Source organism: Ornithorhynchus anatinus, chromosome 1 (genome assembly GCF_004115215.2).
Source record: "Ornithorhynchus anatinus isolate Pmale09 chromosome 1, mOrnAna1.pri.v4, whole genome shotgun sequence".
Taxonomy (NCBI): domain Eukaryota; kingdom Metazoa; phylum Chordata; class Mammalia; order Monotremata; family Ornithorhynchidae; genus Ornithorhynchus; species Ornithorhynchus anatinus.
This window is the reverse complement of record NC_041728.1, coordinates 185,317,968-185,333,628: the sequence shown is the minus strand read 5'-3', so window position 1 is coordinate 185,333,628 and position 15,661 is coordinate 185,317,968. Positions and strand designations below refer to the sequence as shown.

At 53.0% G+C, this 15,661-nt stretch overlaps 1 protein-coding gene across 2 annotated transcripts in view; it reads left to right on the top strand.

Moving 5' to 3' along the window:
* The window catches only part of KALRN (kalirin RhoGEF kinase), a 139,040-nt gene that overhangs the window by 52,753 nt on the left and 70,626 nt on the right, over positions 1-15,661 (top strand). For both annotated transcript variants that reach the window (XM_039913606.1, XM_039913607.1), the window contains exons 27-31: positions 2,947-3,058; positions 8,582-8,772; positions 9,719-9,820; positions 10,585-10,727; positions 11,951-12,053. In XM_039913606.1, coding sequence (XP_039769540.1) covers positions 2,947-3,058; positions 8,582-8,772; positions 9,719-9,820; positions 10,585-10,727; positions 11,951-12,053 — 651 coding nt within the window. The remainder of the gene's footprint in view (positions 1-2,946; positions 3,059-8,581; positions 8,773-9,718; positions 9,821-10,584; positions 10,728-11,950; positions 12,054-15,661) is intronic.

Sequence of the window (15,661 nt, the reverse complement as noted above, 5' to 3'; positions counted from 1 at the left end):
ATCAACAAGTTTTGAGCTGCAATTAGTGAGTCATTAAGGTGTCTGTCCAGAGGGAATGGGCGAGCGCTATAAACATTGTTATGTTCTTTTGAAATGTGTTGGAGAAGGCTTTTGCGAATACCACAGACTGCCCAAAAACCCCCAAAAACCAACAAGTGGATTTTGGAGCAAATTAAACCAAAATGATCTTTGGAAGGCCAAATGACTTGACTTAGATTAGCATATTTTGGACATATCATCAGGAGGACTAATTCTCTCTTGAGAAGACGCTAATGCTAGGAAGAATCCAGGGAAAACGAGGCAGAGGAAAACTGGCAGCTAGATGGATAGAGACCATAAGAACGGTTATGGGAGAACTGTTAGAAAGGTTCATTCATTCATTCATTCATTCATTCATTCAATAGTATTTATTGAGTGCTTACTATGTGCAGAACACTGTACTAAGCGCTTGGAATGTACAAATCGGCAACAGAGACAGTCCCTGCCCTTTGACAGGCTTACAGTCTAATCGGGGGAGACAGGCAGACAAGAACAATGGCAATAAATAGAGTCAAGGGGAAGAACATCTCATTAAAACAATGGCAAATAAATAGAATCAGGGTGATGTACATCTCACTAAACAAAATAAATAGGGTGATGAAGATATATACAGTTGAGCGGACGAGTACAGTGCCAAGGGGATGGGACAGGAGAGGGGGAGGAGCAGAGGGAGGGAGGGGAGAAGAGGGCTTAGCTGCGGAGAGGTGAAGGGGGGGTAGAGGGAGCAGAGGGAAAGGGGGGAGCTCAGTCTAGGAAGGCTTCTTGGAGGAGGTGAGCTTTAAGTAGGGATTTGAAGAGGGGAAGAGAATTAGATTGTCGGAGGTGAGGAGGGAGGGCATTCCAGGACCGCGGGAGGACATGGCCTGGGGGTCGACGGCGGGATGGGCAAGACCGGGGGACGGTGAGGAGGTGGGCGGCAGAGGAGCGGAGCATGCGGGGTGGGCAGTAGAAAGAGAGAAGGGAGGAGAGGTAGGAAGGGGCGAGGTGATGGAGAGCCTTGAAGCCTAGAATGAGGAGTTTTTGTTTTGAGCGGAGGTTGATAGGCAACCACTGGAGGTTTTTAAGAAGGGGAGTGACATGCCCAGAGTGTTTCTGCAGGAAGATGAGCCGGGCAACAGAGTGAAGAATAGACCGAAGCGGGGCGAGAGAGAAGGAAGGGAGATCAGAGAGAAGGCTGACACAGTAGTCTAGCCGGGATATTAAGAGAGGCTGTAGCAGTAAGGTAGCCATTTGGGTGGAGAGGAAAGGGCGGATCTTGGCGTTATTATAAAGGTGAGACCGGCAGGTCTTGGTAATGGATCGGATGTGTGGGGTGAACGAGAGAGACGAGTCAAAGATGACACCGAGGTCGCGGGCCCGAGAGACGGGAAGGATGGTCGTCCCATCCATGGTGATTGGGAAGTCTGGGAGAGGACCGGGCTTGGGAGGGAAGATGAGGAGCTCAGTTTTGGTCATGTTGAGTTTTAGGTGGCGGGCACACATCCAGGTGGAGACGTCCCGGAGGCAGGAGGAGATGTGAGCCTGAAGGGACAGGGAGAGGACAGGGGCAGAGATGTAGATCTGTGTGTCATCTGCGTAGAGGTGGTAGTTGAAGCCGTGAGAGTGAATGAGTTCACCGAGGGAGTGAGTGTAAATGGAGAACAGAAGAGGGCCAAGAACTGACCCTTGAAGAACTCCAACAGTTAGAGGATGAGAGGGGGAGGTGGAGCCCTTGAAGGAGACTGAGAATGACCGGCTAGAGAGATAAGAGGAGAACCAGGAGAGGACGCAGTCTGTGAAGCCAAGGTAAGATAAGGTGTGGAGGAGAAGGGGATGGTCTACAGTATCAAAGGCAGCTGAGAGGTGAAGGAGGATTAGAATGGAGTAGGAGCCATTGGATTTGGCGAGAAGGAGGTCATGGGTGACCTTAGAGAGAGCAGTCTCGGTAGAGTGGAGGGGACGGAAGCCAGATCGGAGGGGGTCCAGGAGAGAATAGGAGTTAAGGAATTCTAAGCAGCGAGTGTAGATGACTCGTTCTAGGATTTTGGAAAGGAGAGAGGACCTGGGGTCTAATCCCAGCTCTGCCACTTGTCTGCTGCGTGACCCTGCGCAAATCACTTCACTTCACTTTTCTGTACCTCAGTTACCTCATCTGTAAAATGGGGATTAAGACCATGAACCCTATGTGGGACAGGGACTGTGTCCAACCTGATTAGCTTGTATCTATCCCAGTGCTTAGAACAGTGCATGACACGCGGTAAGCACTTAACGAAAACTATTATTATTATTATTGTTAACATTAACTTGGATCCTGGAACACTGAGAAGCTGCTTGAGCTGGAAACTGTGGTTGAGAATTTTGTTGGAATGACCGACTAGATCTCAGAGCCCCTAGGAACCTGGGTGGACTGGAAGCTGTGATCTGGATTTTCACTGGATGAACTGGATCCCCAAACCCCAGGACACACAGATGACCCTGCTCCATCTTCTTCTTAAGTCTCCCCTTCTTCGGGGCTTGGGCTGGTCCCTGCCAACATCCCTTGGCCCAGGTGCAGTGCCAGCTCTCCAGTAGAGTGAGCCACCCATGCAGGGGACAGGATACGGGACCACAAAGCCAGCCCTATCCTGGAGCCACCTGGCCAGCCCGTGGGGCTGGGGATCTGCCCAAGCTGTGAGGGCCTGGCCATCTTCCCTGTCGTCCCTTCCTCCTCTGCCCACCGTGACCCTTCAGTTCCCACCCCCAACACTGCCCACCCTTGGAGCCAATCCAGTGGCTGACCACTAGTCCACCACTGCTGCCTGGCTAGCCCAGCTTGGAGCTGTCCGGGGGCAGGTTGTGGGAGGGTAAGGGGTTCTGCCCTCCTGAGGGGCTTGATAGTCTTGATTGCCTGGACCCCGAGGTGACAGTGCCTATTCTGTCCTGCCCCAGGAGCTCCTGGCCTGCTGCGAAGAGGGCAAGGGCGAGCTGAAGGACGCACTGGATGTGATGCTCAGCGTCCCCAAAAGAGCCAACGACGCCATGCATGTCAGCATGCTGGAAGGTACTGCCCACAACTGCCGGACCGGACCATGGGGACCCCTGTGCAGGGGGCAGGGTTATCCAGAACAAAGGTGCTGGTAGGGAGCAACTGGTCTTTTGGATGTGGGGTGTGGCGGTCACCTAGAGGGAGAAGAAATCCTGGAAGAAGCCCGCTTTAGAGTACCTCCCCAACAGAGGAGAAGCAGTGTGGCCTAGTGGATGGAGGCCAGGTCTGGGAGTCAGAAGGACCTGGGTTCTCATCCTGGCTCCGACACTTGTCTGCTGGGTGACCTTGGGCAAGTGACTTCTCTTCTCTGGGCTCGGTTACCTCATCTAGAAATTGGGGGTGAAGACTGTGAGCCCCATAAGGGACAGCCCCGTGTGCGCCCAACCTGATTAGCTTTTATCTACCCCAGCATGTGAAGCAGCGTGGTTCAGTGGAAAGAGCCCGGGCTTGGGAGTCAGAGGTCATGGGTTCTAATCCCGGCTCTGCCACTTGCCAGCTGTGTGACTTCGGGCAAGTCACTTCACTTCTCTGTGCCTCAGTTCCCTCATCTGTAAAATGGGGATTAAAATGGTGAGTCCCACATGGGCAACCTGATCACCTTGTATCCCCCCAGCGCTTAGAACAGTGCTTTGCACATAGTAAGTGCTTAAACAAATACCAAATACCAACACCAAGCAAAGTGCTTTGATACATAGTAAAGCATTTGCTTAACAAATGCCATCATTATTATTATTAGGGGAAAGTAGTGGGATTAGGGACTAAAGCTTTAGAAGGCATACACTTGGGGCCTGGCCCGATGAGAGGGAAGGATTGGGAAAGGATAACAATAATAGTGGTATTTGTTAAGTGCTTATTATAAGTCAGGTACTATACTAAGCACTGGGGTGGATACAGTCAAATCAGGTTCGACACAGTCCCTGTCCCACATGGGGCTCAGTCTCAATCCCCATATTATAATCCCCAGAGAAGTGAAGTGAAATGCCCAAGGTCATGCAGCAGACAAGGGGTAGAGTAAGAATTAGAACACATGACCTTCTGACTCCCAGGCCTGGGGACTATCCACTGCGCCATGGGGAGGAGTGGGGAGTTGGGGAGGGACCCTTCAGCCATTTCAGAGAAGGTCAGAGCTGTGACCCTGGGGGGACACTGGGACTAGAGAAGTGATGCTGGACAGTTAGGACACAGAGAAGGTCAGAGCTGCAGCCCTGGAGAGAGACAGGGTGTAGAGTGGAACCAGGGAGGTAATACAAGATGTTTGGGCTGCAGACTTTAGGCTCCGGAGGAGAGAGGCTCCCGCAGCCCCTGAGGTGAGAAATGATTGGGAAGATCAGCAGCACAACTTCCTCAGCATCCAATGATCCTAACTAGGTGAAACTGGGACCTGGGCTGCCCCTAGATAAGTGGGCAAAGGTCACAAGGAGTATGTGCATTGGGACGAAGGCAAGGAAGGAGCACGGGTCTTGGGAAGGGGGGGATAGGGTTAGAGAAAGAGAAAGGAGAGTTGGATCAGAATTCTGCCCCCACTCGTTACCTGATGGATGTGCTGAAGCACTTACCATTTACCAGGAAAGCACTTAGCACTTACCGGCAAAACACTTACCAGGAAAGCTCTGAGATGTGTAAGGTGTAGGTCAGCTCAACTCCTGGGCTGGAGTGTCTGGGATGTGTCAGCCTGAGAACGCTGAGATGCCAGAGAAGCAGGGTTGCCTTCTGGATAGAGCACAGGCCTGGGAGTCAAAAGGAGCTGGGTTCTAATTCCAGCTCTGCCACGTGTCTATCGTGTGACCTTGGGCAAGTGCCTCATCTGTAGAATGGGGATAAGAGTGTGAGCCCCATATGGGACATGGACTGTGGCCAATCGGATTAACTTATATCTACACTAGCCTTTAGAACAATGCTTGGCACATAGTAAGTGCCTAACAAGTACCATAATTATTATTATTAATTTTTACTTCTCTGTGCCTCGGCTCCCTCATCTTTAAAATGAGGATTAAGACTGTGAGCCCTATGTGGGACATTCATTCATTCATTCATTATGAGCATTTACTGTGTGCAAGCACTGTACTAAGCGCTTGGGATGGTATGATGTAACAGTATATCAGACACATTCCTTGCCCACAACGAGCTTACAGTCTAGAGAGACAGGGACTGTGTCCAACCTGATTGCCTGGTATCTACCCCAGCACTTACAACACTGCCTGGCATATAGTAAGTGCTTAATAGCACTATCATTATTATTGCTATTATTATTGCTATCATTATTATTATTACTATTATTGTTAGGGCCTTCTCCCCGAAGTTCTCTGTAGCCAGCCCGGGGTAGGGGATCACTAGTTGGACTCCAAATTGCAGCCTGGCTGTTTGGAGGGGTGCGAGGGTGAAAGAGGCAAGGGATGGTGGCATCAAAAGAAGTGACTGAGGTTTTGGGGGTGCAGTAGGCAGGGAGCCCCAATCCTGTCTGACCCAGAAAGGGAAGAACTGGGAGATTTTAGGACCCTGTGGACATTAACAGGGATCTGGGCTCTCCTAAGTGACTCCGGAGGGGCTATTTCTGTCTGAGTTAGGATTGGGGACCCCCAGAACTGTCTCGGAGGGCTGGTGGTCCAGTGGTCAGAGCATGAGTGTGGGAATCGAGATACCTGGCTTCTAATCCCAGCGCTGAGCCTCCATTCCCTCCTCTGTAAAATGAGGGTAAAATCCTCATTCCTCTTCCTTCTCAAACTGAGCCCTGGGGGATAAGGACAGGATCCAATCTGATTGTTCTGTATCTGCCCTAACCCTTTGCAGAGAGTAAGTAATAATTGCCATTATTAATTAATTATATCAAAGGCAGGCCCAATCAATCAATCTATCCTAGGTCTTAATTGAGCCCTTACTTTGTACAGAACACTATAATAAGTGTTTGGGAGAAGACAATACAATAGAGTTAGCAGATTCTTTCCCATCCCCAAATCTCCCAAAGGTCAATTGCTCCGGCCCCAGGTCTAGAAGTATAACACTTCTGTTATACTTAAGGTGTGTTGGGCTGTGCTGTGACCTTTGGCAAGAAGTGCCTGAACTTGCAAACAATCAATTGTATTTATAATAATGTTGGTATTTGTTAAGCGCTTACTATGTGCCGAGCACTGTTCTAAGCGCTGGAGTAGACACAGGGGAATCAGGTTGTCCCACGTGGGGCTCACAGTCTTAATCCCCATTTTACAGATTCAGGTTGTCCCACGTGGGGCTCACAGTCTTCATCCCCATTTTACAGATGAGGGAACTGAGGCACAGAGAAGTGAAGTGACTTGCCCACAGTCACACAGCTGACAAGTGGCAGAGCTGGGATTCAAACTCACGATCTCTGACTCCAAAGCCCGGGCTCTTTCCACTGAGCCACGCTGCTTCTCTTGAGTGCTTACTCTTACTCTTATTGAGTGCTTACTCTGTGCAGAGCACTGTACTAAGCACTTGGGAGAGTACAGTGCAAAAATATGACAGACACATTCGCTGCCCACAGCGAGCTCACAGTCTAGAGGGGAAGACAGACATTAATATAAATAAATAAATGACAGATATGGACGTAAGTGCTGTGGGACTGGGGGTGGGAGTAGTGAATAAAGGGAGCGAGACAGGGCGATGCAGAAGGGAGTGGGGAAAAAAAGGAAAGGAGGGCTTAGTCAGGGAAGGCCTCTTGAAGGAGATGGGCCTTCAATAAGGTTTTAAAGAGGGAGAGAGTCATTGTCTGTTGGATGTGAAAAAGAAGGGTGTTCCAGGCCAGAGGCAGGACGTGGGTGAGAGGTCGGAGGTGAGATAAATGAGATCAAGAAGCAGTGAGTAGGTTGGCATTAAAGGGGTGAAGTGTATGGTCTGGGAGCTTAGAGAGGTGAGGTAGGAGAAGGCAAGCTGATGGAGGGTTTTAAAGTCGTTGGTGAAGAGTTTCTGTTTGATGCAGAGATAGATGAGCATCCACCGGAGGGACTTGAGTGGGGAAACATGGACTGAAGGTTTTTTGTAGAAAATTGATCCAGGCAGCAGAGTGAAGCCTGGACTGGAGTTGGGAGAGAAGGGAGGCAGGGAGGTCAAAAAGGAGGCTGAAACAGTAATCCAGGTGGAATAGGATAAGTACTTGGATTTAGCCGGTAGCAATTTGGATGGAGAGGAAAGGGCAGATTTTCGCAATGTTATGAAGGTTGAATCGACAGGATTTAGTGACAGATTGAATGTGTGGGCTGAATGAGAGAGAGAGGAGTCAAGGATAATGCCAAGGTTATCTTGGTGTTCTCTTGGTAGTGATGCCATCATGACTACCAAGAATATATACTGAATATGGTGTGCAAAGTGCTCTATTGGGTGACTGCTATGTGCAGAGTGCTATATTGGATGCCTGCTGTGTGCAGAGGGCTTAAGGTGCCTGATGTGTGCTGAGTACTATACCGGGCACCTACTGTGTGCGAAGCACTGTACTGACTGGTTGAGGGTCAAAAGAAGTCGAATAAGATGCCATCATTGTCCTCATGGAGTGTATAATCAACTGAAGAGACCAGCCATCATGAATGGACAAATATTCCATAGCTGAAGTTCTGAAACATAAGTCTTCCAGCACTGACTCTAGACTGTCAGCTTGTGGTGGGTAGGGAATGTGTTTGTTTATTGTTGTATGGTACTCACCCAAGCGCTTAGTACAGCAGTCTGCATGCAGTAAGTGCTCAAAAAATACATTTGAATGAATTAATTGAAGCTATGCTCACCTTAACACAGCTGTTCTGGGTGAGGTCACCTGAGGAGAAGGAATGACAGCAGGAGATCCAAACAGCTGCCATACAGAGAGCTGAGATGGGGAAACCAGAAGCCGGGAGGGCAGATGATGCGCTTTAAGAATGGGGTGAAGCCAAGCCGCAGACAAGGCTGCATCCCAGCCGAAAACTGGGAGGCAATGCCCGAGGATGGACTAGCATGGCACACCTCTATGAGGAAGAGGGTCACTTACTTTGACCAAAATCTTAGTAAGGAACAAGAGACTGGGAGGCAGAAGAGAAAACAGTGCCAGGCACCACAGACATCAAACAGGATGACACAACAAGGAACAGGCTCTTTGTGAGTTCAATGTGGCCCAGTCTGTGGGTCCCACATTGGCCTTTTCAGCCACAAGTGTCCTCAGAGGTGAATGTCACCATCAGGGGTATCTTCTTTGCATATGAAGGACGTTCCTCCGCATAGATTTATACCACAGTTAATGAGGGTGAGTACAGAGCTATATAATGAGCCAGTCAGTTAGTTGTATTTATTGTGCTTACCGTGTGCAGAGCACTGTACTAAGAGCTTGGTAGAGTATGACTTTATTCCATTCCCACAGTGAGTTTATAGTCTAGAGCCAGCCACAGTGGGGGAGCAGGGTAGGGTGGAAGGGGTGATTGGGATGGCCTCCTGGAGGAAGTGTCTTGACAAAGCTGCAGGAGGGGAGACTGGCAAAAGAAACCCCTTTTGGGGTCATCGTCTGCACCACTCCCCCCAGACCTCGGGGCACCCCATCAGACGAACCGCCCATGTCTCCTGCAGGCTTTGACGAGAACCTGGACGTCCAGGGAGAATTGATCCTCCAAGACTCCTTTCAGGTGTGGGATCCCAAGTCTCTGATTCGCAAGGGGCGGGAGCGCCACCTCTTCCTCTTCGAGATCTCACTCGTCTTCAGCAAGGAGATGAAAGACTCGGCCGGACACACCAAATACGTTTACAAGAATAAGCTGCTGGTGGGTGGCCGGGCTGGCTGTCGCGTCCAGCCCCTGGCCTGAGGGCACCACACAGCCTGGGCCCCAGAGATGAGGGAGCATGGAAGCTTCCTGCCTGGGTCCCGCGGCCCATCTGTCCCTGACTCGCACTGGACTGTCCACTAAAAGTGCACTTCCCCCTGAGGCTGAGGGGCTGGGGGTGTGGTGGGCAGTTGTGATGTTGAGAGAAGCTCCACATAGCCCTGCATCACCTGACCCCTCACCTCACCTGATTCCCTCGCCTCTCCTGACACTCCACCTCCCTTGTCCCCCGACCTTACCTGATCCCTCGCATCTCCTGACCCCCTGTTTCACCTGACCCCTTTCCTCACCTGACCCCTGACCTCTCCTGGCCCCTTATGTCACCTGACCTCTTTCTGCACCTGATTCCCCCAACTGTCCTAACCCCACACCTCACCAGGCCCCCCTCATCACCTTGTCCTTCCCCTCACCTGATGCCCCACCTTACCTGATCCCTTTCCTCACCTGACCCCTCACCTCTCCTGATCCCTTTCCTCACCTGATCCCCTCTCTCTCCTGACCCTTTACCTCACCCAAACCCTTTCCTCACCTTATCCCCCACCTTTGCTGACATCTCACCTCAGCTAACCCTTCACCTCATCCAACCCCTTTCCTCACCTGATCCTCCTGCCTCGCCTGATTCTCCCACCTCACCCAACCCCTCACCTCACCAAGCAGCCACTTCACCTGACTGCCCCCCCAACCTCTCCTGACCCCTCACCTCTGCTGACATCCCCTGCCTCACGTGACCCCCAATCTCACTCAACTCCCCACCTCACCCAACCCCCCCACCTCATTCCACACCCCGAACTATCACGACCAGTCATCCGCCCGGGTATCACCCCATTCCCCGCCAGCCCGGCGGTGCCTGCCTCCCCAGGCTCTCACAGCCCCTTCCTGCCTCCAGACCTCAGAGCTGGGGGTGACCGAGCACGTGGAGGGAGATGCCTGCAAGTTTGCCTTATGGTCCGGCCGCTCGCCCTCCTCAGACAACAAGACAGTGGTCAAGGTACCACAGGGCTGGAGGGTGGGACTGGGCAGGGGCGGCAGCCAGTGGGAGGAGGTGGGTGCCTGGCTCCCACCAGGTATTGGTTCTGGTCATGCATTGTCCTGCCATCAGGGAGTCCCTGAGTAGATGGGGAAGACTTGGTCCTGTCCCTAGTGTAGATAGGATGGACAAAGCCCTACCTTTGGACAGGCACTGGTGTAGATGGTTCAGACACAGTCCCACCCTCAGGAAGCCCCTGGTGTAGACAAGGTGGACTTGGTTCCACCCTCAGGGAGCCCATTGTGTAGGCGGGTTGGATGTAGCCTGGTTGGATGTAGCCCCACTCTTGGGCATCCTCTGAAGTAGATTGGCCACCATCCTGCTCCTGGGAACCCACCGCCCCCCTCCGTGTAGACAGGGTGGACACAGCCCCACCCTCATGGAGGTGCAGAAGAGGGATGGGACAGGCACCCACAGTCCCGCCCATAGAACGGACTGCCCCAGCCAGGGGAGGTGGAACTGAAGCGGAGGTAGAGGGACCACAGGCTGATGGTCCAGGGAGGCTCCCTGAAGGCAGTAGCTTGGAGAGGTGGGAGCTGCAGGTGGGCAGCACTGGGGCCGGGCACCACGATGGACAGGCGGCTGAGAGGGTAGGCACCAGGCCCCACCAACCTCCAACCCTCCCTCTGCCTCTCTCTCCCGACCCCCATCGGCCTGGCCAACCTCCGACCCTCCCTCCCCCTCCCTCCCTTCCCTGCCCTCACTGCCGGCCCGGCCGGACACAGGCTTCCAGCATCGAGGCCAAGCAGGAATGGATGAAGAAGATCAGGGAGGTGATCCAGGACAGGCTCATTCACCTCAAAGGGGCGCTCAAGGAGCCTATCCAACTGCCCAAGACCCCGGCCAAGCAGAGGAACAACAGCAGAAGGTACAAGGCCTCTCCCGCCACCCCAGCCTCTCAATTAATCCATCAATCGTATTTATTGAGGGCTTACTGTGTGCAGAGCATTGTACTAAGTGCTTGGGAGGGGACAATACAGCAGAGTTGGTCTACACATTCCCTGGCCACAAGGAGTTTACAGTCTGGGGGGAGGCAGTCATTTATATAAATAAATTAGGGACATGGACATAAGTGGTGTGGGGTTGAGGGAGGGGGAATAAAGGGAGCAAATCCAAGTTCAAAGGTGATGCAGAAGGGAGTGGGAGAAGAGGAGATGAGGGCTTAGTTGGGGAAGGCCTCTTGGAATAGATGTGCTTTTAATTATCTGCCTCCCCTCCTAGCTTCTCCCATCTACCCCCCAGCCTGCCTTCACTGGCTTCTCCCACCAACCACAGCCTGCCTCCCCTCATCCTCTCCAGCCTCCCCAGCCTCTCCCACCTCCCCCTCAGTCTCTTCTGCATTCTGCCTCTCTGCCAGCCCCCCAATCTTCCTGCCTCACCCCCCCAGCCTCATCAGCCACCCCAGCCTCCTCTGCCTCCCTACCAGCGTGCCTCCCCCAGCCTCCTCTGCATCCCCTCCGGTCTGCCTCCCTGGCCTCTCCGACTCCTCCCGGCCCACCTCCCCGACCAGCCTCTCCTACATTCTGTCTTCCCCAGCCTCTCCCACTTCCCCCACATACTGCCTCCCCTGGCGTCTCCCACAGTATGGAGATATAATGCCTGTTCCCCCACCCCCCAGTTCTGTCCCCTCTCCCAAAATACCCCCAGCTGTGAATGCCAGTCCCCTGGCCATGCCCCTCATGCTCCGTCCCTCCCCTGGCATCACTCTCTGGACTGGTCCTGTCTGGGGGTGGGCAGAAATGGTGTGGCCAAGGGCTGGGTGGGGAGAGGGGGGTATAGGCCCTTGAGTGCGGAACAACTATGGGGTGAGGGTTGGGGGGGGGGGGCAGTGTAGGCTTTTGAGTGTGGAGCAGCTGTGAGTGAGTGTTGGGGAGAAGGACAGGGGTGCTCGGGGGTTGCTGGGGAAGACAAGAAGCAAGGTGGGGAGGCACCCTGTGAAGGGAAAGGATAGGTTCAAGGCCCACCTCCATCACTAGTGATTTACCTGGGGGTCCCTCTGCTCCGGTGTCTGAACGTGGTGGCTGAGAGGGAGACTTGCTCTGTGCCCACCAAACTGGCCCCGCCTCCCTCCCCCTGCTTCTCTCCCGACAGGGACGGAATGGACGATGGGGACGGTCAGGGGGAAGGCAGCAGCCAGCCGGACACCATCTCCCTTGCCTCCAGGACCTCCCAGAACACAGGAGACAGTGACAAGGTAGGCTCCCCGGGGGAGGCTCCATCCAGCAGGTGGAGGAGCGGGGTGGGGGCCACCGATTGTGAGAGGGGAAGGAATGGGGCTGGGGCGTATTTGTGGGTACAACCATGGATGTCGGGTGTGAGCCGCCGCAGGGGGTCGGGACCAGGCAGGCGGATGAGGCGGGGTTGAGACAGGGGAGGGCCCTGGGCCGGGGGCCACCAACCAGTGGGACATGGGTGGGGGTGGCATGGTAAGTTGTCCCTCAAGGGCTGAGCGGGCAGCTTAGTGGATTGGTCACTCTCCTCACAAGGTCCCTGCCGCCGGGGGTGAGGGGTGGATTTGGGAACCTCTCCAAGCTCTGGGGGCTGGTGATGTTGCTGGGGCGGGGAGGGGCGGGCAGCCTACAAACTCTCGCCGTCCAAGCGTAGTGGGAGGGGAGCTTAATTCTCAGCATGGTTGTGGGGGGGGGAACCTACCTTCTCAGGGGTGTCAGTGGTATAATGAGGGCCTCCATATTTAAGCGGTCAGCGTTGTAGTGGGGGGTCAGCATACTTTAGTGGTCAGCAGTGGAGTGGGGGCTTTCATACCTTAGCAGTCAGCAGTGGAGTGGGGGCCTCCATTCTTTATTGGTCAGCGGTATGTAGAGGGGGACTTCCATACTTTAGTGGTCAGTGGTATAGTGGGGGCTTTCATACTTCAGCCATCAGTGGTATAGCGGGGGTCTCCATACTTTAGTAGGCAGCAGTGTATTGGTGGCTTCCACACTTTAGTGATCAGCTATGTAGAGAGGGCCACTGTATTTTAACCGTCACTGTTGGAATGGGCCCACCATAATTTAGTGGTCAGTGGTATAGTGGGGACTTCCATACTCTACTGGTCAGTGGTGTAGTGAGGCCTCCATACTTTATTGGTCAGTGGTGTGTAGAGGGGGACTTCCATACCATAGTGGTCAGGGATGTAGTGGTGGCCTCTATACTTTAGTGGTCAGCAGTGTAGAGGGGGACCTCCATACTTTAGTGTTCAGTGGTATAGTGGAGGCCTCTATACACTAGCAGTCGGTGGTATAGTGGCAGCCTCCATACTTTAGCGGTCAGTGGTATAGTGGTGGCCTCCATACTTTAGCAGTTAGCGGTGTAGTGGGAGCCGCCATATTTTAGTGGTCATTCATTCATTCAGTAGTATTTATTGAGCGCTTACTATGTGCAGAGCACTGTACTAAGCACTTGGAATGTACAATTCGGCAACAGATAGAGACAATCCCTGTCCATTGACCGGCTTACAGTCTAATCGGGGGAGACAGACAGACAAAAACAATAGCAATAAATAGAATCAAGGGGATGTACATCTCATTAACAAAATAAATAAGGTAATAAAAATATATACAAATGAGCAGATTAGCACAGTGCTGAGGGAAGGGGAAGGGAGAGTGGGAGGAGCAGAGGGAAAGGGGGGTTAGCTGAGGGGAGGTGAAGGGGGGGTGCCAGAGAGGCAGCAGAGGGAGCAGAGGGAAAAGGGGAAGCTCAGTCTGTGAAGGCCTCTTGGAGGAGGTGAACTCTCAGTAGGAGGAGGTGAGCTCTCAGTAGGTGTGGTGAGGACCTTTATACTTTAGCAGTCAGTGGTATAGTGTGGACTTTCATATTTTAGCTGTCAGTGGTGTAGTGAGGGCCTCCATACTTTAGTGGTCAGCACCGTAGTGGTGGCCTCCATGGTTCAGTGGTCAGTGGTGTAGAAGGAGGTCTCCATTCTTTAGCAATGAGTGGTATGGTGGAGCCTCCAAAATTTAGTGGTCGGTGGTGTAGTGGAGACTTCCATACACTAGCAGTCCATGGTGTAGTGGTGGTCTCCATACTTTAGTGGTCAGCGGTATAGAGGGAGGCCTCCATACTTTAGCGGTCAACGGTGTAGTGGGGGCCTCCATACTTTAGTCGTCTGAAGTACAAAGGGGACCTCCATACACTAGCAGTCAGCGGTCCAGTGGGGAGTCTCCATTCTTTAGCAATCAGCGGTATATTGAGGGCAAATCTGCCTTTTCTGAAGATCCATGGTATGGTCGGAGGGACGCGAGCAGGGTCATCTCCTGCCATATCAGTGATGCTTTTGCCAGCATCCTCGGTGTGGAGGGACCTCCAGAAGTCAACCTTTCCTTGCATCTCCTGCTTCCCAGGCAGCCCTTTTCCCACCCCATAGAGGGACAAGAAGTGGCTCCCCCAGGGGAATGTTCCCTGGTATGTGTGAGCTGGGGGCTGCCCAGTGAAACTGAAAGTGGGAGGAGGCTCTGACTAGACAGGCTTTGCCTATCAACCTCTGCACAAAACAAAAACTTCTCACCCTAGGCTTCAAGGCTCTCCATCACCTTGCCCCTTCCTACCTCTCCTCCCTTCTCTCTTTCTACTGCCCATCCCGCACACTCCGCTCCTCTGCTGCCCACCTCCTCACTGTCCCTCAGTCTCGCCTATCCCACCGTCGACCCCTGGGCCACGTCCTCCCGTGGTCCTGGAATGCCCTCCCTCCTCACCTCTGCCAAATTAATTCTCTTCCCCACTTCAAAACCCTACTTAAAGCTCACCTCCGCCAAGAGGCCTTCCTAGACTGAGCTCCCCTTTTCCCTCTGCTCCCTCTACCCCCCCTTCACCTCTCCGCAGCTAAACCCTCTTCTCCCCCCTTTCCCTCTCCTTCTCCCCATCTCCCATCCTAACCCCTCAGCACTGTACTCGTCCGCTCAACTGTATATATCTTCATCACCCTATTTATTTTTTTTAATGAGATGTACATCACCCTGATTCTATTTATTTGCTATTGTTTAAATGAGATGTTCTTCCCCTTGACTCTATTTATTGCCACTGTTCTTGTCTGTCTGTCTCCCCCGATTAAACTATAAGCCCGTCAAAGGGCAGGGACTGTATCTGTTGCCGATTTGTACATTCCAAGCGCTTAGTACAGTGCTCTGCACATGGTAAGCGCTCAATAAATACTATTGAATGAATGAATGGACACCCTCATGCTGGGGCCCCCTCAGGAGCCCAGGGTCCCCCTGGGGCAGGGGAGGTGGTAGTGGTTGAGAGGCAGTGCAGGGTGACGCAGGGGTGAGTCTGGGACTCGAGATCGACCCCTGACCCCTGACCCCAAGGGTCCCTCTGTCGTTTGGGGCTCAGCTTGGGCATTGGTTGGTTGGTTCCAATGAATTCATGGTGGTCTTTTCATTCATTCAGTTGTATTTACGGGGTGTTTACTGTGTGCCAAGCACTGTACTAAGCGCTTGGGAGAGTACAATATAACAATATACAAACACATTCCCTTCCAAAAACAAGCTTACAGTCTAGAGTGGTTCCCACAGGCTGGGCCCAGGGGCAGATACCAGACTGTCAAAGTGGAGCTGGGCCTAGCCCCTCAGGCTCCCACGTGGAGAGGTCAGGGGATCAAGGCTCCATCCCCATTTAACAGATGGGAAAACGAGGCATAGAGAGGCTTGGTGACTAGGCCGTGCTCCTATGGCAGGCCAGGGCTGCATCTTGCCTTGGAACCCAGGTATTCGGCCTCCCAGTATCTTCCCTCCTGCCCTGCGGTTGTCAAGCCCTCCCTGGGCTGCCCCACCCACAACTGTCCAGGTTAGCTCTGGCCAGAAAGTG